The 21923-nt window shown below is 41.1% G+C and overlaps 2 protein-coding genes across 9 annotated transcripts in view; both read left to right on the forward strand.

The window, feature by feature from the left end:
• Positions 1–21923, forward strand: part of LOC126618779 (basic blue protein-like) — a 73343-nt gene that overhangs the window by 35287 nt on the left and 16133 nt on the right. For 3 of the 8 annotated variants that reach the window (XM_050286942.1, XM_050286945.1, XM_050286943.1), the window contains exons 1-3: positions 2836–3162; positions 4550–4620; positions 5540–5779. The exons of 1 other annotated variant lie outside the window; for it this stretch is intronic. In XM_050286942.1, the coding sequence (XP_050142899.1) occupies positions 4600–4620; positions 5540–5779 (261 nt within the window). In that variant the 5' untranslated portion in view covers positions 2836–3162; positions 4550–4599. Of the gene's footprint in view, positions 1–2834; positions 3163–4549; positions 4621–5539; positions 6407–6766; positions 7032–19390; positions 19688–19811; positions 20162–21923 lie in introns of those variants that run through there. 4 more of the 8 variants (XM_050286944.1, XM_050286941.1, XR_007621850.1 and 1 more) reach the window with 4 other exon arrangements.
• On the forward strand, positions 1616–2703 carry LOC126619636 (cationic peroxidase 1-like). Its single transcript, XM_050288053.1, has one exon. It carries the CDS (start codon positions 1616–1618, stop codon positions 2624–2626), a length of 1011 nt encoding a protein of 336 aa, XP_050144010.1. The 3' UTR covers positions 2627–2703.

Below are 21923 nucleotides of genomic sequence, written 5' to 3' on the forward strand. Positions count from 1 at the left end.
GCAAAAAAAGTAAGTTAACTCTTAGTACCTGTATAAAGTGATTGTCATTGACTAAACCAATTGCAATCTTAAGAAGATTAGTGGGCTCATCATATTGGAGGATTGGGTGATGGAGAATCGTGGAATGGATCGCACGCATACTGGATACAGTTGATCCGAACTTGGGTTCGAATTTAGTTGTTAAAGAGATGAGGTTGGTGCTGGAACTAGGTTTGCTTTGCACTCACTACAAACCAGAAGCTAGGCCTACCATGAGACAAGTGGTTCGATATCCCAACGAGGACGAGCAGCTTCTTGAAGTCGAAAACTAGAACCTCATTGATTCTGAGTCGGAACAGTGGAATGAACTCAAGATTTAGGTGGGATCTCTTGCAGTTCCATGGACGCGGGCAGATAGTAGTGCTAATGTACTTTTCGTTATAAACTCTCTTTCTTGCTCCCATTCTTTTCATTTTTTGAATCATCGAATCAACATTGTAACATTTGTTTCATCCGATTGCTATTTATACGGGCCGAGTATGCCAAACAGCCTCAACATCGAACTGAGTGGCTTGGATGTATAGGGATTTCGGAGGGGATCCCACCAAGAGTCGAAAACAAGGACAGCGAAAGCTAAGAAACTTCCTTGCCCTCGGTGATGCTGCCCGTAAGGAGACAGTACCGAAAACACATGCATCGATCATTTGAAGTTCTTAAAGAAAACATAAGCGGTATCAAGTCATAATACTCATTTAGCGTTAGCTTAATAATTATAATGCCTCCGAAATACATAACAATCTAACGCTAGTTCTTCTAAGTTATACGTTGACCCATCATATTTTTAATATCTAGAATCTTGTAATACGTAACAGGAAAACCGTAGCTACCACATTTAGTTCATTTTGGATGGAACTTGGAACTAAACCCATTAAAGATAAGCCTATATGTGTACATGGCTTGGACATCACTTCTCCAACCTGGACTCATACGTGGGCTTGGGATATGTTACGAACTGCAACCAAACCAACCAGGCCCAATCAGATTTCATTAAACCCATCATCATCTTGTCCCAGGTAACTCGGAGGATTTTGAAAGATTTGGGTGGAGAACCCGGGTGTAGTTGGTTCATTATATATATATATATATATATATATATTACAACACCTCACAACGCCATCGAACGACTCATATATAAGCACAAGACCATAGAATCTAGTCGGAATCATCACCGTCCGCACGAGTAGCAGTGGAAACAAGACATTGATTAATGATGCAATGCTTGGGACATATTCCTTTGCCAGATAATCTTATTCCCTCCCAAATCGAGAGATGATCGAGTTTAAAGGGAGACATTCACAACCGGAAGAAAGCCATAATAATCTATTGGGAAGACTTTGGGATGTTCATATACATATTTGTGCATGCATGCTTAATTTTAGTGTTTGATTTTTTCAGCCATGCATGATCAGCTAGCGTTCACACTCCAATTATATCAGCCTTCACACATACACATTCATCGCCCATGCACTAATTCACAGCTACAAGAAACACCTCCTTTTGCTTCTCAATCACCATAAATATGCCCTCTCTCTATCCTCGTAACCCCATCTCCACCCTAAGCCCATCCTCTGAAACTATGGAAAACAGAGTACTCTTCTTCGCCGCCACCACCTTTTCTCTCCTCCTCCTACTCCTACTCCCCCACCCATCCACCGCAGCTTCCGCTACTGCAGCTGCATCTCCCCCCCTGTCCTCAACCTTCTACCACGCCACTTGCCCCCGGGCCACCTCCGTCATCCGCGCAGTGGTCCAAAGGGCCGTCGCCGGGGAGCCTCGACTCGGGGCCTCCCTCCTCCGAATGCACTTCCACGACTGCTTCGTGCAGGGCTGCGACGGCTCCGTCCTCCTGGACGACACCGGCGCCGTGGAAGGAGAGAAGGGCACCCCTCCGAACAAGAATTCCCTCCGCGGCTTCCAGGTCGTTGACGCCGCAAAGTCGGAGCTCGAGCATGTCTGCCCGGGCGTGGTGTCCTGCGCCGACACTCTGGCCGTGGCAGCCAGAGAAGGGGTCGTTGCCGTGGGCGGGCCAAGTTGGGACCTCCTGCTTGGCCGGAGGGATTCCCTGGCGCCCAATGCCAGCGCCACCATCGAGCTGCCCGGCCCGGATTCCCCTCTCGCCGGTCTCAGGGAAATGTTCGCCGCCAAGGGCTTCACGGAGGCAGAGATGGTGGCCCTGTCTGGCGCCCACACCATCGGGAGGTCGAGCTGCCGTTTCTTCCGCGGTCGCATCTACAACGACGCCAACATGGACCGGGAGTACGCGGCCAGGCTGCAGACCGCCTGTCCACCTGTCGGGGGCGACCTCACAGTGGCGCCCCTTGACCCTCGGAACCCCGACATGTTCGACAACGCCTACTACGGCAACCTGGTGGAGCGGAAGGGCCTGTTCCGGTCGGACCAGGCACTGTTCGGCGGCGGGGGCGGCAATGCGGTGGAGGAGCAGGTCCTGCGCTACAGCAGGAACCTGTCGGCGTTCGAGGCGGATTTTGCGGCGGCCATGCAGAAGATGTCGGCCCTGAGCCCGCTGACGGGAGGCCAGGGCGAAGTGAGGGTCAATTGCCGGAGGGTGAACCCGGCGGTGGAGTAAGTTGTCTGGAAAATGTAATAAGACTCGTGGTGTCGTTGAATAGAGTTCCTTTTATTTTTCTGTTGGTTAATTTTAAATTTGAATGAATAAAAAAGCAGCTTCGGCTTTGTTTTTCTACACTTTTTACTTTGTTGTTTGTTGGTTTGTGGAATATCCGATTTTTATTTTTATTTTTATTTTTCTAATATTTTTTTTATAAATTAATGAAATCTCTTTTGAAGGAGGAGAGAGAGAGAGAGAGAGAATGTTTCGTTGGAATGGCGATCCCAATTCAATTCAAATTTCTCGCTCTCTCTCTCTCTCGACCTCCTCTTTTGGAATGGCGACACCACCACCACGACGCCGACGCCGACGCCGATCTCGTCCCGAACAAGGAGCCGAGAGATCGTTGTCTTGTCGGCCAACATTCGGGGTACCGCCGCCACTGCTGCCTCAGACCCGCCGGCCCAAATTCCCGCCCGACGAAAAGCTTGGGTCCACTCCACTGACCTCTATTCAATCTCCCATTCTTTGTTCGATTTGAGCGGGATAATAAGGTTAGGGTTTGCTATTGGGAGCATTGGTGCTTGGGCAAGTTTGCTGTGGGAGAATCTTAGGGTTGTTTTTTTAATTTATCGAAATTCAAGTCGGGTTTTTTTTAATTTGTTTACTCGTTCATCGTCCGTGCCTTCATCATCAACCCTTGGTTTTGTTGCTTCTTTGAGAATTTAAATAATCCTGTCCTTGTGTTGTTGATTTTTTCCATCTCATGTTGAACCCAATTTTCTTTTTCTTTCTCCAAAATATGAAATTTATTAAATAAAAAAAATGACTGATTTGATTCTAATAGAAAGCCAAGTGCTTTTTGGGTTTCATTTTACTTTCTACGCTTGTATTGTTGTATAAGAGATTGTTTGCTGTAGAATTTATTACCAAGTTGGTTTGGTTAGAGCTTTCATTCTCTTTCCTCGATTTGGGTTCCTACTAGCTTCTACTGCTGTAAAGATGTTTGTAGCTTCAATGATTTTTACCGCATTGTTTATGTTATGCATTATGGTCTATGAATTCTCAAGCATTCCATGGCTGAAATGATGGGAACTCTGTTTCGTTAGGATTATATAAGCGTGCCCTTGTGTTTGTGAAATGGGTGTTTCCTTGTGGGTTGGTTCTTTGAGAATTTAAATAATCGCGCCCTTGTGTTTTTGATAATTTCAATCTGACGTTCACCCCAATTTTCTTTTGATTGTTTGAAAGTATATGAAATTTATTACATGAAAAATGACTCATCTGATTTCTAATGGAAAGCCAAGTGCTTTTTGGGTTTAATTTTAGTTTCTACCCTTGTATTGTTTAAAGAGATTTGGCTGTAGAATTTGTTACCAAGTTGGATTGGTAGACTTTTCATTCTCTTTCCTCCATTTGGGTTGCCTGTAAAATTTGTATTGAATGGTTGGACAACACAGTAGATTCGTAACCACAACTCACGGGGTTCCTTCATTGGTTTGGATTTTTCGTGCTATTTCAATGTTAAATAGAATTCGTTGCTTTGATTTTGTGTTTGATTGGTTTGAATTTTGTCGTGCTATCTCAATGTTAAATAGAATTTGTCGTTTGAAAAAGCCTTCCAGGGGATAATGGTGATATAGTCTTGCTTTATGACAATTCGATTCTCAGTCAGTCCTTGAGTGGTATTTTGTTCAATTTCATGTTCTTGCTTTGAATTTCTTCACCATGCTATCAATACTTGGGAGAAATTATTTTTATTTTTCTAGTATTAAAGATGAATTGATGAATTTTGAAGAAAGATTTGGTACAATTTCTGGTTGAAAGACTGTTCTCGTTCTAGATGACAAGTAGTACTGCTGGAAGACTGATGGGTTATTACATTAGACATGTTGTCAGGGAATATTTGGCTTACAGTTTTTTTTGGTTTTGCGCTTACAGTTTAAAGAAGAGGAACTACTTTCCTGGATCAACAGTGGCTGTTTTCGCATATGGGAGCTGTAGGCCTTGCAGTGAGTCTCTCAGTCACTCTTCACTCATTGTTTGCTGGATTGTGTTTTATGGTGGGAATATTTGTTTAAATTTGGATTTTTAATGTGGGGAACTTGAGAGTTATCTGGCTTTTTTCTGTATGGTTGCTACATTTTCCACCCTTTTTCCTTAAATGATCTTGTTGGAGTTTGTAAAATGGGTGTTTCCCCGTGCTTTGATTCTTTGAGAATTTAAATGTCCTTGTGTTGTTGATATTTTCAATCTGATGTTGAACCCAATTTTCTTTTGATTGTTTGAAAAGATGTAATTTATTAAAAGCAAAATGACTGATTTGATTTCTAACAGAAAGCCAAGTGCTTTTTCAGTTTAATTTAGTTTCTTCTCTTGTATTGTATAAGAGATTGTTGGCTGTAGAATTTATTACCAAGTTGGTTTGGTAGAGCTTTCATTCTCTTTCCTCAATTTTGGTTGCCTGTAAAATGGATACTAGCTTCTACTGCTGTAAAGATGCTTGTAGCTTCAATGATATTTACCTAGTTGTTTATGTCATGCATTATGGTCTATCAATTTTCAAACATTTCATGACTGAAATGATGGGAATTCTGTCGAGTAGGCTACGTTAGGATAATTTCATCGTAATAATTTTAATGGTGCCTTTGGTTTGTTTTACATTCTCTTTTGTACGGAGGGCCAAAGCTTTGCTAATAGAAAGTGATTTATCTCTAGCGAGAAATTCAACTTGATTTCGGAAAAAAAATGGATGGGTTTCTCAGGTGTAAGAGATTTGTAGCTTTTCACATTGCTTCTCATAAAAATAAATCCATTGCTTTGCTTCAGATTTGATCTTAATCCTTTCTGGGTTCATTGATCCTGCAACCCAATTTTAATCCTTTCTTGTTTTTGTTTACTGCAACCCAATTCTAATCTTAATCCTTTCAGGGAAATGCTGGATCTAGGTACCTGGACCGCATGAGGGGTACAATTTTTAATTACTCCAAGGCATTTGATGGAGGTAGTTTCTTTGGGAAGGGCGATAATACTACAGGGACAAAAGAAACCAAATCTAGCAGTTCTGTAGATCATGTCCATATTTATGCCCCAAAGAGAGACTTATGCCCACCTGAGCGTGTAGCTGCGAGACCTTTTATGAGTGGGGATGATAAGAGTGTCCACCGCCCTGTAAGTTTCTTTCTTTATACCTCTTTGTTTATATGTGTTTTCGTATAACTTTAAATGTGTTATCTGTGGCCTGCCTCAGTTCTAAGGTAGAATTGATGTACTTATAATTCATGGCTGTGATCCACTTGAGTTTCTTCATTATGAGTATTAAGTTGGCCTTGACTTTCTTAGCTTTTAAAAATGTGATTCTATCAAGTTCAACAGTTTAGAAACGTAAGTAGATTCAGGCTCAACATTTTTGGCTCGTTGGAACGTCAACCCAAAAATCTACAAATTGCAATGGTAACTTAAACACCGGTTGCCACATAATGATAAGAACATCAGGCGTATTATAACAACATTTAGATGCATACGGTAAGTGTTACATTGTGAGCATTCAATGCTGGTTCACTCAGAACCAGTCAGGGACTGAACCTAAAAAATCATGGCACCAATTGTTTACTCGTTCATTGTCCGTGCCTCCAGCAGGCCTCCGGACGAAACTACTGAGAATGAACTGATTTTTGGGAGTCACATCAGAGCTACTGGCAACCATCCATTTGAGCTGCCTCAAGCGATACGTCCTTCATAGTGCTTATAAAGACTAATTATGGTGGGGCTGCGGTTGTGAAATAGTGGGGTGTAAAGGTTAGGATTATTTGTTTCAATTCTGATCTTAACATAGCCACCCTTCATAGTGCTTATATAATGTTTGTTTATTGCAATTCGATTCTCAGTCAGTCATTGAGTGGTGTTTTGCTCAATTTCATGTTCTTGCCTTAGCTTTCTTGACCATGCTATCAGTAGTTGGGAGAAATTATTTTTATTTTTCTAATATAAAGATGAATTGATGAAGTTTTGAAGAAAGATTTGGTAGAGTTTCGGGTTGCAAGATTGTTCTTGTTCTAGATGACAAGTAGTAGTGCTGGAAGATTGATGGGTTATTACAGTAGACATGTTGTCAGGGAAATATTTGGCCTACAGTTTTTTTTTGTCTTGCGTTTACAGTTTAAAGAAGAGGAACTACTTTCCTGGATCAACAGTGGCTGTTTTCGCATATGGGAGCTGTAGGCCTCGCAGTGAGTCTCTTTCCTCTTTCCGTCGATGGTCATGATGGTGTTTTTCTTGTGGGTTGGTTCTTTGAGAATTTAAATAATTGTGCCCTTGTGTTGTTGATATTTTCAATCTGATGTTGAACCCAATTTTCTTTGGATTGTTGAAAGTATATGAAATTTATTAAATGAAAAATGACTGATCTGATTTCTAATAGAAAGGCAAGTGCTTTTTGGGTTTAATTTTAGTTTCTACCCTTGTATTGTTTAGGAGATTTGGCTGTAGAATTTATTACCAAGTTGGATTGGTAGAGCTTTCATCATTTTCTTTCCTCGACATGGGTTGCCTGTAAAATGGTTGCTAGCTTCTAAGAGAAAGGCAGGTGCTTGTTGGGTTTAATTTTCAATTTCTAATAGAAAAAGAGTTATCTCAAAAACTAGAGGTTCACTTCAATTTCGGACAAGCACAACAACAACAACAACAACAACAATAAAGCCTTTTCCCACTAAGTGGGGTCGGCTATATGAATCCTAGAACGCCATTGCGCTCGGTTTTGTGTCATGTCCTCCGTTAGATCCAAGTACTCTAAGTCTTTTCTTAGAGTCTCTTCCAAAGTTTTCCTAGGTCTTCCTCTACCCCTTCGGCCCTGAACCTCTGTCCCGTAGTCACATCTTCGAACCGGAGCGTCAGTCGGCCTTCTTTGCACATGTCCAAATCACCGGAGCCGATTTTCTCTCATCTTTCCTACAATTTCGGCTACTCCTACTTTACCTCGGATATCCTCATTCCCAATCTTATCCTTTCTCGTGTGCCCACACATCCCACGAAGCATCCTCATCTCCGCTACACCCATTTTGTGTACGTGTTGATGCTTCACCGCCCAACATTCTGTGCCATACAACATCGCTGGCCTTATTGCCGTCCTATAAAATTTTCCCTTGAGCTTCAGTGGCCTACGACGGTCACACAACACGCCGGATGCATTCTTACACTTCATCCATCCAGCTCGTATTCTATGGTTGAGATCTCCATCTAATTCTCCGTTCTCTTGCAAGATAGATCCTAGGTAGCGAAAACGGTCGCTTTTTGTGATCTTCGCTAGATTGCTCCGGTCATTAGTGTGGATAAGTATATAAATGGATAGAGATAGGAAAGCAAACACAAGATGTACGTGGTTCACCCAGATTGGCTACGTCCACGGAATAGAAGAGTTCTCATTAATTGTGAAGGGTTTACACAAGTACATAGGTTCAAGCTCTCCTTTAGTGAGTACAAGTGAATGATTTAGTACAAATGACATTAGGAAATATTGTGGGAGAATGATCTCGTAATCACGAAACTTCTAAGTATCGGAGTGTGGTGTCGTCTTGACTTGCCTTATCTGTCTCATAGGTAGATGTGGCATCTTCTCTGGAAGTACTCTTCCTCCATCCAGGGGTGGTATCTTTAACTGGTGGAGATGCACAAGGTAATGTATCAATTTCACTTGAAGCTTACTTGTAGTTTCAGGCTTGGTCAAGCGCGATACAAACCATGTAGTAGGAGTCCCCCAAGTCGCCGAGCTAGGGGGTCTGCTGAAAGAGGTGACAGACAAGGTAAGCAATCAGAGCTCCGACTGATTGTTCACCTTCTCCCCATCTTGCAGCAGCATGAAGGATAAAGAGAAGAAAAATGAGAAGAGATGATATGAGATACTTTTGCTTTTGAAGAAGTAACTTTCCACAGGCTTATTCTTGAACTGAGCTGGAGGGTTTTCTGGTTTCCTCCAGAGTATAAGGCCGACTGAAGAATTTGAGGGTCAAAACAAGTCCATCAAATCTAGAGTACGTTCCACCCTGCTGATATGGGATACTTTTGCTTTTGACAGAGTAATGGATGTATCGGCACGTGTGCTGTTACGCTTGTCTCCACATGCTTCCTTGTATCCTTCGCACTTGCCCTATCTGTTCCTCAAGCAGATGCGGAATCTTCCCTGGAAACATAAGATGTTGAAGATGAGTACTCGAGAGCAATGCCAGGTAAGTAATCAGGTAAGGGGTTCCAGGCAGTCAGTTCCTGGCTGGAAGCTTGATTCCAACTGCTGACTGATTGCTCTCTTTCTCCTTGTCTTGCAGGTAAAAACAAGGCCAAAGGAAAAGACAGGGAAAAAGCATGATATGGGATACTCTTGCTTTTAACCCTGATGATATGAGATATTCTTGCTCTAGTATAGCTTGTTTGCAGAGGTATTATCGGGGGGAAAGAAAGCTGAATATTTCGAAAGGCTTCGTTGGGAGTGCCCTCTCAGATATGATGAAGGGTTGAGCATTTTTGCAGGTCTGCCTGTCCGTTGGGGATGGAGGTCGACATATATAGGAGTCTCCCTAACAACAAGTAGTAATGCTATTCCTTTACCCTGCTTGGTCATAGCACGGTAGTGGGAGCTGCCAGTTTCACATGTTTTAACTCTGTCAGAGCACTTTGAAAAAGTGGTCTGTGGTATCTGGCTCTCGAGATTCGGAAAACGATGCCTCTTCGATTTTTGAGAAAGCAATCATGTTGGGGGTCTGACTCTCGAGATTCGGAGAGCAGTGTCTCTTCGATTTTTGAGGAAGTAATCATGTTAGGAGTCTGGCTCTCGAGATTCGAAGGGCGGTGCCTCTTCGATTTTGGAGCAAGCAATCTTGTTGGGAGTGTTGTCTCGAATGTGAGTAAAGGTTGGGCATGTTTGCTAGTCTACCTTGCCACGAAGCACAAAGGTTGACACACAGGGACTTTCCAATTATCCAGCAATGGTACTGTTCTTTTACCCTCTCTTCAATTTTGAGAAAGTAGTCATGTTGGGAGTCTGGCTCTCGAGATTCGGAGGACGGTGCCTCTTCGATTTTGGAGCAAGCAATCTTGTTGGGAGTGTTTTCTCGAATGTGAGTAAAGGTTGGGCATGTTTGCTAGTCTACCTTGCCACGAAGCACAGAGGTTGACACACAGGGACTTTCCAATTATCCAGCAGTGGTACTGTTCCTTTACCCTTGTGGGTAATAATATGGTAGCTAGACCTTCAAAATTTATGTGTCTAAACTTTGTTAGTGCTGTTTCTTTGCTATTCTTTTACCTTTCTTGGTCAGAGCGATGTAGTGGGAGCTGCAAGCTTCACGTGCTCAACTTTGGCAAAGTTATATGTGGTACCCATGAGCTATTGTTGCGTGTGGGAAGTGGGTGATTGAACAGTAAGATTCATGTGCTTTCTACTTCACCAGAAGTCTTCGACAGAATGCCCATAATTTCTGCAAAGCTGAGTGTGCGTGTGACAGGTGCTGACAAGGCTAGAAAAGTAGGTGCCTCTTCGATTTCTGAGATTGGCCCTCGTGGTCTCTGAGCAGCCCAGCTTTTGAGAAAGCGAGCGCCTCTTCGATTGATTCGGAGAACGATGCCTCATCGATTTTTGAGAAAGCAATCATGCTGGGGGTCTGGCTCTCGAAGATTCGGGGAGCAGCGTCTCTTCGATTTTTGAGAAAGTAATCATGTTGGGAGTCTGGCTCTCGAGATTCGGAGGGCGGTGCCTCTTCGATTTTGGAGCAAGCAATCTTGTTGGGAGTGTTTTCTCGAATGTGAGTAAAGGTTGGGCATGTTTGCTAGTCTACCTTGCCACGAAGCTTCTCTTCGATTTTTAAGAAAGTAGTCATGTTGGGAGTCTGGCTCTCGAGATTCGGAGGACGGTGCCTCTTCGATTTTGGAGCAAGCAATCTTATTGGGAGTGTTTTCTCGAATGTGAGTAAAGGTTGGGCATGTTTGCTAGTCTACCTTGCCACGAAGCACAGAGGTTGACACACAGGGACTTTCCAATTATCCAGCAGTGGTACTGTTCCTTTACCCTTGTGGGTAATAATATGGTAGCTAGACCTTCAAAATTTATGGGTTTAAACTTTGTTAGTGCTGTTTATTTGCTATTCTTTTACCCTTCTTGGTCAGAGTGATGTAGTGGGAGCTGCAAGCTTCACGTGCTCAACTTTGGCAGAGAACTTTGGCAAAGTTTTCTGTGGTACCCATGAGCTATTGTTGCGTGTGGCAAGTGGGTGATTGAACAGTAAGATTCATGTGTTTTCTACTTCCCCAGAAGTCTTCGATAGAATGCCCATAATTTCCGCAAAGCTGAGTGTGCGTGTGACAGGTGCTGACAAGGCTGGAAAAGTAGGTGCCTCTTCGATTTCTGAGATCGGCCCTCGTGGTCTCTGGGGAGCCCAGCTTTTGAGAAAGTGAGCGCCTCTTCGATTTCTGAGATCGGCCTTTGTGGTCTTTGAGCAGCCCAACTTTTGAGAAAGCAAACGCCTCTTCGATTTCTGAGATCAACCCTCGTGATCTCTAAGCAGCCCAGCTTTTGAGAAAGCAAACGCCTCTTCGATTTCTGAGCAGGCGCCTCTTCGATTTCTGAAGCTCCGTCGAGTGCAGATTTTTATAGGGGCTGGCATTAAGTTCCAAAGCACACTTGAATCTCCACCAGTAGAAGCTTCATTCTTGCACTTCTAAGAACTTGATTTGTCCGACCTCTTCTCTCTTCAACACCTTTGAAAATGTCTGGCCCCTCCGACCGTCGTTTTGACTTGAACCTTGTTGAAGAGGCAGCCCCGCCTTCTCCAGACAACATATGGCGTCCATCCTTCGTCTCCCCCACTGGTCCTCTTACCGTTGGGGATTCCGTGATGAAGAATGATATGACCGCTGCGGTGGTGGCCAGGAACCTTCTCACTCCCAAAGATAACAGACTACTTTCCAAACGGTCTGATGAGTTAGCTGTTAAGGATTCGCTGGCTCTCAGTGTTCAGTGTGCAGGTTCTGTGTCTAATATGGCCCAACGCCTATTTGCTCGAACCCGCCAAGTTGAATCATTGGCGGCTGAAGTGATGAGTCTCAAACAGGAGATTAGAGGGCTCAAGCATGAGAATAAACAGTTGCACCGGCTCGCACATGACTATGCTACAAACATGAAGAGGAAGCTTGACCAGATGAAGGAAACTGATGGTCAGGTTTTACTTGATCATCAGAGATTTGTGGGTTTGTTCCAAAGGCATTTATTGCCTTCGTCTTCTGGGGCTGTACCGCGTAATGAAGCTCCAAATGATCAACCTCTGATGCCTCCTCCTTCTAGGGTTCTGTCCAGTACTGAGGCTCCAAATGATCCCCCTCCGGTGCCTTCTCTTTCTGAGGCTCTACCGACTGCTGAGACTTCTCCTAAGCAACCTTTGTGAAGGCTCCCTCTTGTGTGTTTATTTTGACTCATGTATATGTACATATTTGTAGCTTATCGGGGATATCAATAAATAAGCTTTCCTTCATTTCAACGTATTGTGTTAAATACACCAAAGCCTTATTCGCTAAGTTCTTTGAATTTTCTTTTGTTGAAGCTTTCTGAGTGGAGCATGTAGGTTGGGGTAGTGTTCCCTTAATTTTCCGAGTGAGGAAAACTTCTCGGTTGGAGACTTGGAAAATCCAAGTCACTGGGTGGGATCGGCTATATGAATCTTAGAACGCCATTGTGCTCGATCATGTGTCATGTCCTTCGTTAGATCCAAGTACTCTAAGTCTTTTCTTAGAGTCTCTTCCAAAGTTTTCCTAGGTCTTCCTCTACCCCTTCGGCCCTGAACCTCTGTCCCATAGTCGCATCTTCTAATCGGAGCGTCAGTAGGCCTTCTTTGCACATGTCCAAACCACCGTAACCGATTTTCTCTCATCTTTCCTTCAATTTCGGCTACTCCTACTTTACCCCGGATATCCTCATTCCTAATCTTATCCTTTCTCGTGTGCCCACACATCCAACGAAGCATCCTCATCTCCGCTACACCCATTTTGTGTACGTGCTGATGTTTCACCGCCCAACATTCTGTGCCATACAGCATCGCCGGCCTTATTGCCGTCCTATAAAATTTTCCCTTAAGCTTCAGTGGCATACGGCGGTCACATAACACACTGGATGCACTCTTCCACTTCATCCATCCAGCTTGTATTCTATGGTTGAGATCTCCATCTAATTCTCCGTTCTTTTGCAAGATAGATCCTAGGTAACGAAAACGGTCGCTCTTTGGTATTTCTTGATCTCCGATCCTCACCCCTAACTCGTTTTGGCCTCCATTTGCACTGAACTTGCACTCCATATATTCTGTCTTTGATCGGCTTAGGCGAAGACCTTTAGATTCCAACACTTCTCTCCAAAGGTTAAGCTTTGCATTTACCCCTTCCTGAGTTTCATCTATCAACACTATATCGTCTGCGAAAAGCATACACCAAGGAATATCATCTTGAATATGTCCTGTTAACTCATCCATTACCAACGCAAAAAGGTAAGGACTTAAGGATGAGCCTTGATGTAATCCTACAGTTATGGGAAAGCTTTCGGTTTGTCCTTCATGAGTTCTTACGGCAGTCTTTGCTCCTTCATACATATCCTTTATAGCTTGGATATATGCTACTCGTACTCCTTTCTTCTCTAAAATCCTCCAAAGAATGTCTCTTGGGACCCTATCATACGCTTTTTCCAAATCTATAAAGACCATGTGTAAATCCTTTTTCCCATCTCTATATCTTTCCATCAATCTTCGTAAGAGATAGATTGCCTCCATGGTTGAGCGCCCTGGCATGAACCCGAATTGGTTGTCCGAAACCCGTGTCTCTTGCCTCAATCTATGCTCAATGACTCTCTCCCAGAGCTTCATTGTATGACTCATTAGCTTAATACCCCTATAGTTCATGCAATTTTGTACGTCGCCCTTATTCTTGTAGATAGGCACCAAAGTGCTCGTTCGCCACTCATTTGGCATCTTCTTCGTTTTCAAAATCCTATTGAAAAGGTCAGTGAGCCATGTTATACCTGTCTCTCCCAAAAGTTTCCACACTTCGATTGGTATATCGTCTAGGCCTATTGCTTTTTTATGCTTCATCTTCTTCAAAGCTACAACCACTTCTTCCTTCCGGATTCGACGATAAAAAGAGTAGTTTCTACACTCTTCTGAGTTACTCAACTCTTATAATTCATGGCTGTGATCCACTTGAGTTTCTTCTTTATGCCTTTCCTCTATTAGGTTGACCTTGACTTTATTAGCATTTCAAAATGTGATTCTATCAGGTTCAACAGTTTCGTGAGTTAAGTAGATTCAGTCGCAACTTTTTTGGCTCCTTGGAACCTCAACCCAAAAATCTACAAATTGCCACCCTAATTTCAACTCCTGTTGCCACATAATGATGAGAATATTAGGCGTATTATTACAACATTTAGATGCGTATAATAAGTGTTACAATGTGAGCATTCAATGCTGGTTCACTCGAAACCACACTCAGAGACTACAACAACAACAACAACAACAATAAAGTCTTATCCCACTAAGTAGGGTTGGCTGTATGAATCTTAGAACGCCATTTCGCTCGGTTCTGTGCCACATCTTCCGTTAGATTTAAGTACTCAAAAGTCTTTTCTTAGAGTCTCATGCCAAGTCTTCTTAGGTTTTCTTCTACCTCTTCGGCTTTGAACCTATTTTGTAATCGCAACTTCTAACCGAAGCGTCTGTAAGCTTTCGTTTCACATGTCTAAATCACCTTAACCGATTTTTTCTCATTTTACCTTCAATTTCGGCTGCTCCTACTTTACCTCCGATATCCTCATTCCTAATTCCAATCTTTCTCATGTGCCCACACATCAAACGAAGCATTCTCATCTCCACAGTCAGAAAGAGAACCTATAAAATCCTGGTAGCAATTGTTTGTACATGATTCTATTCTACAAAGGTCTCTCATCTCATTATCTGATCATTTGTCAATAAAGCATACAATTTTCTTAACTACGTGATAAAATCACAGCTTGAATATGAACACTTTGGAGTCTTTTATATTTATTCATCCTTCCCTCTTCTTAACGAGGAAACATTTTTTGGCGATTGGGATAAGTTGAATGAATTAAAATTAAATCCTAATGTTCTAGTTGAGGTAAAATTTCAGATGGACGTCATTCGACTCAAAGATGCTTTGAATGAAAGAATTCTTGTTTCCAGTCGGTATATTCTTGATTCTTACAAGGGATCTTCTGCGATATCAATTCCACTAGACTGAAGACAAAGATGTGTTGTATATGGACGGAAATTGTGATATGAAGCAGCGTTAGTCCTCGATGAAGGTTTTTGACTATCATTCCAGTAAACCAATGTGTTTTACTAGCTACATCTAAAGAATGTTGTGAAGGAATAAGCTTGGTTAGATCTTCAAGGGTTGTGCTTCTGGATGTCACTTGAAATCCATTGGTCAAGAGGCAAACTATATCTCGTGCCTCAAGGCTAGGAAAAAACAACATTGTCCAAGTCCTGCAGGAGTGCCCTGACGCCGAGATTGTACGCCTCGATTCTAAGTCCTGAAGGGAGCGCAAAACAAAACATAAGTGGACCAAGTTTATATATAAGTACTACTAAAACAATTACTCTTTAAACGTACTAACCCCCAGGTTTTATAAAAACTCATATAGCATAATAAGTAGTAGGTTTTTCCGAAAATCCTAACATGCCATAAAACATTTCATAAATTAATATATATTGTATATAGTGTGCTTAGTAGTGATAAAAAGTTGAATAAAATAGCTTTGAATATAATAATAAGGTGACAAAAAGTATGTCAAGTGACTTAAGGTGACAAAAAGTTGAATAAAATAGCTTTGAATATAATAATAAGAATGAAATTAGAAAATTTAATGAATTTATGGACTTATTTTATTGAAAACATAATTCAGGGACCTAATTTTCATGGATTGAATACTAAATTAGTGTACGTGTATGTGTAGGCATACGAAACATTTCACCAACTGAAGAAGTCCTTACATTAGTCAACGACTGATTTATTTCCTTTGTCTATGTTCCTTATTAGTAAGAGTTTGTTTTTACTCACCGTTCAAACCTTGGTATAACTGCTGACTTGTATATAGTTTCCCACAATTTAGGATTTCCTAGTTAGGGTGATTCCTTATAATTTGGGATTGTAATTATTGTATTTATCCTTTCCTTTTATGTATGCCCTAGGATTGTATATTATACCTCAGATTTGGAATGAAACAAATAACTTCAACGCATCATTTTCTTCTTGGCACTAGAGCCAAGAAAACCCTAATTGGTATTGTGTGATACCACCATTGATTCCCAACTGTGCTGAGCTGTTCAACACATCGTCCAGGAAAAAGACAACCCACCGCTTCCATATCATTATGCTTGTGTTCAGCGAGCGACCTGGTGTTTCCTTGTCGTTGATGTTCTCGACCAAGCAGGGAGTAACCATGTGTTATTGCTGTCAGTTCCACCGATTCATCATTCTGCAAGTCCTGTCGGCCCTGTTTTTTCCCCATTCGCATCACGGAAGCAACCGTTTCCATCCATGGCAGAGAAGAGTGACGAGAAAACTGTTGTCCCTGTTGCGGTGCACTCGGACAACTCAAACTTTAGAATCGGTATGCTACTTGATGAGAAGAACTATGATTTATGGGCTCCTCTCATCCAAACTCATATCGCTGGAAGAAAAAGAATGGGATATCCTTGTGGGTCTATCAAGGCTCTATACGAAAATGATGCCAAGTACGATGATTGGTTCTCTGAAGATCAAAAAATAAAGAGTTGGCTACTGTCATCCATGAAACCTGAGATTATGAAACGATATATCCGTTTACCCACGGCAAAAAAGATTTGGGATTCTCTAAAGACAGTCTATTTTGATAAAAACGATGAAGTTAGAATTTACACTCTAAGTCAGAAGGCATCATGCCTGCCTTCGGCAGAATGGTCGTTTCTTGGTTACATATTTTGGGGAATTGACTGAAATTTTCCAAGAATTAGATCATTGTAATAGAGTGGCTATGGAGTGTGCACATGACATCAAGGCTTACAAAAGTTCAATTGAGCGGTAGAGAGTTTACCTCTTCCTTGGATGACTAGATGATGTTTTTTATGACTGTACGCAAAATTGGTACTCTTGGTGGTGCTCACTGGTTTGTTACGTTTATTGACGACTGTACGCAAATAACTTGGGTTAGGTTGTTGAAATCTAAAAGTGAAGTTAATTCAACCTTTCAAAATTTTCATCATATGGTTACTGTGCAGTACAACATGAATATTCAGGTTCTTCACAATGACAATGGAGGTGAATACGTCAATGCAGACCTTCGTGCATTTCTTGACAAACATGGTATTATTAATCAAACTACGTGCCCTTACACTTCTCAACAGAATAGAATTGCTGAGAGAAAGAATCGACACTTGCTAGAGGTAGTTCGTGCCTCTCTTTTAGCGGCACACCTTCCCTTGCATTATTGGATAGAAGCCCTGACTTCGGCAGCATATCTTATCAACTGTCTCCCATCTCGCACCATTGACTTCCAAACGCCTTTGCAGACACTTCAAACTAAAACTCGTTGCCCAGCTGTTTCTAATTTATCTCTTTGTGTATTGGGATGTGTCGCATTTGTCCACCTCCACCCACCTCAAAGACAGAGTAAGCTTGACCCTCGTGTCGTTCGTTGTGTTTTTTTGGGATATGCCACCACTCAAAAGGGTTACCGTTGTTATCATCCTCCAACCAAGAAAATGTTTATCACAATGGATGTTGTGTTTCATGAACATGATATGTATTATAGTTCGTATGGGTCCTCACTTGAAGGGGAGATGCGAGATGAAGAAGTTCGAACCCTTGATTATGTTAGCCCGATTGGGGTTGACATGCATCAGCCCACAGTAGCAGAGGAACCCACAGAATCTGGGCCTCATGAGGGTCAACAGTTAGTTGTGCAACCCACGGAATCTGGGCCCTATGACCAACCCGCCCATGTCCTGCCCCCATCTTCAAGGCTTCAAGATAATCCCACGCCCATGTTCTCTGGGCTTCAGAATGTAGAGGACTAGCCCGTGGTATCTGGACATCTGGAATAGGCCACGAACCAACAGCAGCAGGCCGTGATCTCTGGACAGCAAGAATGAGGCACAGACCAACAACAGCAGGCCATGGAATTTGGGCATCTGACTCAACAAGATGGCACAGATCAATCTCACATTCACTTGTCTCCGGTCGATACCCATAACCAATCACATTCCATTTCGGATGCTCCACCTGCTCGTCGTCTTCCAGAGCACATTAACTGAGGTATCCCTAAACCAACTTATGAGGCCGATCTTAAATGCAAACACAAATATCATGTGAGTGAACCAAATATAGATTCAGGGGTCAAATATCCATTGAATAATTATGTGTCTACCCTTCACCTATCATAATCAAATAAGTCATTTATCCATCAATTATCTACTGTATTTATTCCTAACAATGTGGCCTTAGCAAATGTCTGCTGGAAAGAAGCAATGAACGAGGAATTGAGATCATTGAAGAAGAATGATACTTGGGAAGTAATCGACTTGCCAGTTGGCAAGAAACCTGTGGGATGCAAGTGGGTCTATACAATGAAATACGGATGCTGAAGAATGGTCATTTCAGAATTGAAGGTTATACGGATGCTGATTGGGCTGGTTCAACGGATGATAGACGCTCTACATCCGGTTATTTTACCTTTGTTGGTTGAAATCTGGTCATGTGGAGAAGCAAGAAGAAAAATGTAGTAGCAAGGTCAAGTGCAGAAGTAGAATATAGGAGTATGGAGCTTAGTATTTGTGAGATTTTATGGCTTAAGTTTCTATTACAAGATTTGGGCGTTAAATAGAGTCAACTGATGAGATTATTTTGCGAGAACAAAGCTGCTCGTGATATTGCTCACAATCCGGTGCAACATGGTAAAACCAAACATGTAGAGGTTGACAAGTTCTTTATTAAAGAAAAGATAAAAGGGAAAATAATTGAAGTTCCTCCAATCAGAACAGAAGATTAGGTAGCGGACATTCTCACCAAAGCAGTCTCGAGTGAAAAGTTTTCTAAGTTTGTAGACAAGTTGGGCATGTGTAATATATATGTACTAACTTGAGGGGGAGTGTTGACTTGTATATAGTTTCCAATAATTTAGGATTTCCTTGTTAAAGTGATTCCATGTAATTTGGGATTGTAATTATTGTATTTATCATTTCCTATTATGTATGCCCTAGGCTAGGATTGTATATTATACCTTAGATTTGGAATGAAACAAATCCTTTTCTTCTAGAACATCCTGACATTACCACCCATGTCCATGTGCGATGTATGGGTTAGTCTATAGCCTTTAATTATTTCCCATGGTTGGTCACAATATTTTGGTTTAATTCACCTTAAAATTAAGAGAGGAATTTTTACAAATGGAAGGAAAACATAAAAGAACATTGACCAATGCAACTTTTGAGATCTGATTTAAGGCTAACATTCAAGCACGTGCTAACCTTGATGAAACAAATAATAAAAATAAAATAAAATAAATGAGAAACAAATCAAAATAGTTATAGAAGAAACAAATCAGAGGTTGACAAATGATTTTAAGGATTCGATCCCGATTATGGGCGACAAATGCAACCGTACAAGGAGAAGGAATATTCTATAAATAATTATTCAATAATTGTGAAAATTATCTACGGCAGTTTCATATTGTATTTTGAGTAACAAATCAAAATGAATTGAATGCAGGATAGGCCCGATGATCTATAAATTGATTGGTAATGTGGCTTCGTATTCCAGTCTATAGTCACAGGTTAAGGTTTTAGAATTTGTGAGTTTGTGAATCAAATCAAATCAAACCAAAGATGTCAATCGAAATGAACAAAATTTTGGTCCTTGGATTTGGCCTTTTGGTCAGTTTACTACTCCAATGTGAACAAGTTCATGCGGTAGAATACACAGTTGGGGATGAGAAAGGATGGAGCCCTAGTGCTGACTTATCTCATTGGACCGAGGGCAAGAAGTTCAAGGCTGGAGATGTTTTGGGTAAAAAGACTTGTTTTCAATTTGTGTTCATGCATCCTCAATTTTATTCTTCTATAGTTTATTGATTAATTTAGTTGGTTTTACTCAATTTCTTTTGTTTGTTTGTTTGTTGTTTTTGGAACAGTTTTCAAATATACCGATCCCAACCTCTACGTAGTTGCTATATCGAACGAAGATAGCTACGTGCATTGTGACCTATATGCTGGGGGAATGGATAGATACCGTTCAGGAAACGATCATGTGGTGTTAAAGAAGGGCATAAACTATTTCATACCAGCTGGTGGGTCTTATTGTGAAAAGGGAATGAAAATTGCAGTTGATGCGGAGTAAGTATGTAGTTATAAGCATGAGCATTGTTAATTATCAGGCTCCATTGTTAATTATCTTACCATAGATGCCATATTTGTGGAAGAAATAATTGGAGCTCTATTTTTAATTGTCATTGTTTTAGCTAATAAAATATTTTGTTTTGGAGTTGTGCTTGTACCAAAAATCAGTGATTTTCCTATCGCATAATGTCGATTTGTTTTTGCTGTTGATGATAGCAATGACCATCTTTTCCGGATACAAAACTTGTTAATTATTGTACTAATTGCGTTCATATCCTCATTAACATCACAACGATATATACACACATAAATTTCACATTTTGATGATTATTAATTCGAATCCGGGATAATTTCTTAAACAACATGGAGTGAAGAAATCGTACTTATCATTACAAGAGACCTTGAATCTTTGATACCAAGACTGAGAGTCCTGAAGGCTTATTATATTAACACCTCATAAACTGTTGAATAAACCCCACATATTTAATACACCCCACATTTGCTATTTCACTTAAAAATTATCTTAATACACCCCACATACTTTCCCATAATACCCCCACACCCCACATTCTCAATATACACCTTATATTTTCTAAATACACCCCACATTTCTCAATGTACACCTTATATTCCTCCACAACAACACATCCGCAACTGCAAGATTACTACGATTAATTACTAATCTATGATCTTTCATGTTCGATTCATCGCCATATGACTAAGGGTAATTAGCAGATCACCAATTAGGGTTTTAGGATGCATGCCAGTTTAAATGAACATTACATACCTTTTATGCCTCCGAGAACATGATGAATCGGCCTCTCACGTCCGAAGAGCTTTACACCGCAGATTTCACCATTGTCATCAGAATTGGACGAATACACTAATCTCGGCTTTCTATACATACCTTTTGAGTTGATTAAACTTAATTATTTGTATGAGTGCTATTAATTGATGATACATGTTCATCGTCACCAACTTAAATATGATCGTGATTTATGTGAGGGGTTCTGAGCTTGGTGGCCAAGTAAGCTTGTATAAAGTAAGGAATGGCTTGGGGAATTAGCTCAAATATTTTTCAAGGTTGCTTTGCATGCCTGCTAGATACCATTAAAAAATAAACCTTGATTTTACAAATGTACACTCTCCTGGCAATCAATATATTTTAGTTTAGTTTGTAAAACATAAATCAGTCACAATCAAGACATATCGTTTCTGTGGTGGCTACATTATTTAGACCTGGTAATAACTTAAATTGTTCCACACGATCTTGGTAGTTGGCGTAAAGGTGTTGAGCGTTATTTACTGCAAGAGTATGCTAATTTTGTGCAACCGGTGGCATGGGATGCCCTGGTGCCAAACGTGGCTGTACAAAACGAAAGGAGTCAATTAGCTTTCAAAAACAACGTTCAATGTTGCAAAAAAAGTAAGTCAACTCTTAGTACATGTATAAAGTGATTGTCATTGACTAAACCAATTGCAATCTTAAGAAGATTAGTGGGCTCATCATATTGGAGGATTGGGTGATGGAGAATCGTGGAATGGATCGCACGCATAACTTTAAATGTGTAAGTTTCTTTCTTTATACCTCTTTGTTTATATGTGTTTTCGTATAACTTTAAATGTGTTATCTGTGGCCTGCCTCAGTTCTAAGGTAGAATTGATGTACTTATAATTCATGGCTGTGATCCACTTGAGTTTCTTCATTATGAGTATTAAGTTGGCCTTGACTTTCTTAGCTTTTAAAAATGTGATTCTATCAAGTTCAACAGTTTAGAAACGTAAGTAGATTCAGGCTCAACATTTTTGGCTCGTTGGAACGTCAACCCAAAAATCTACAAATTGCAATGGTAACTTAAACACCGGTTGCCACATAATGATAAGAACATCAGGCGTATTATAACAAC

This window comes from Malus sylvestris, chromosome 4 (genome assembly GCF_916048215.2).
Source record: "Malus sylvestris chromosome 4, drMalSylv7.2, whole genome shotgun sequence".
Lineage (NCBI taxonomy): Eukaryota > Viridiplantae > Streptophyta > Magnoliopsida > Rosales > Rosaceae > Malus > Malus sylvestris.

What these genes read in the sequence shown, in the direction of transcription:
- LOC126619636 (XM_050288053.1), top strand. Translation starts at nt 1,616, where the DNA reads ATGGAAAACAGAGTACTCTTCTTCGCCGCCACCACCTTTTCTCTCCTC.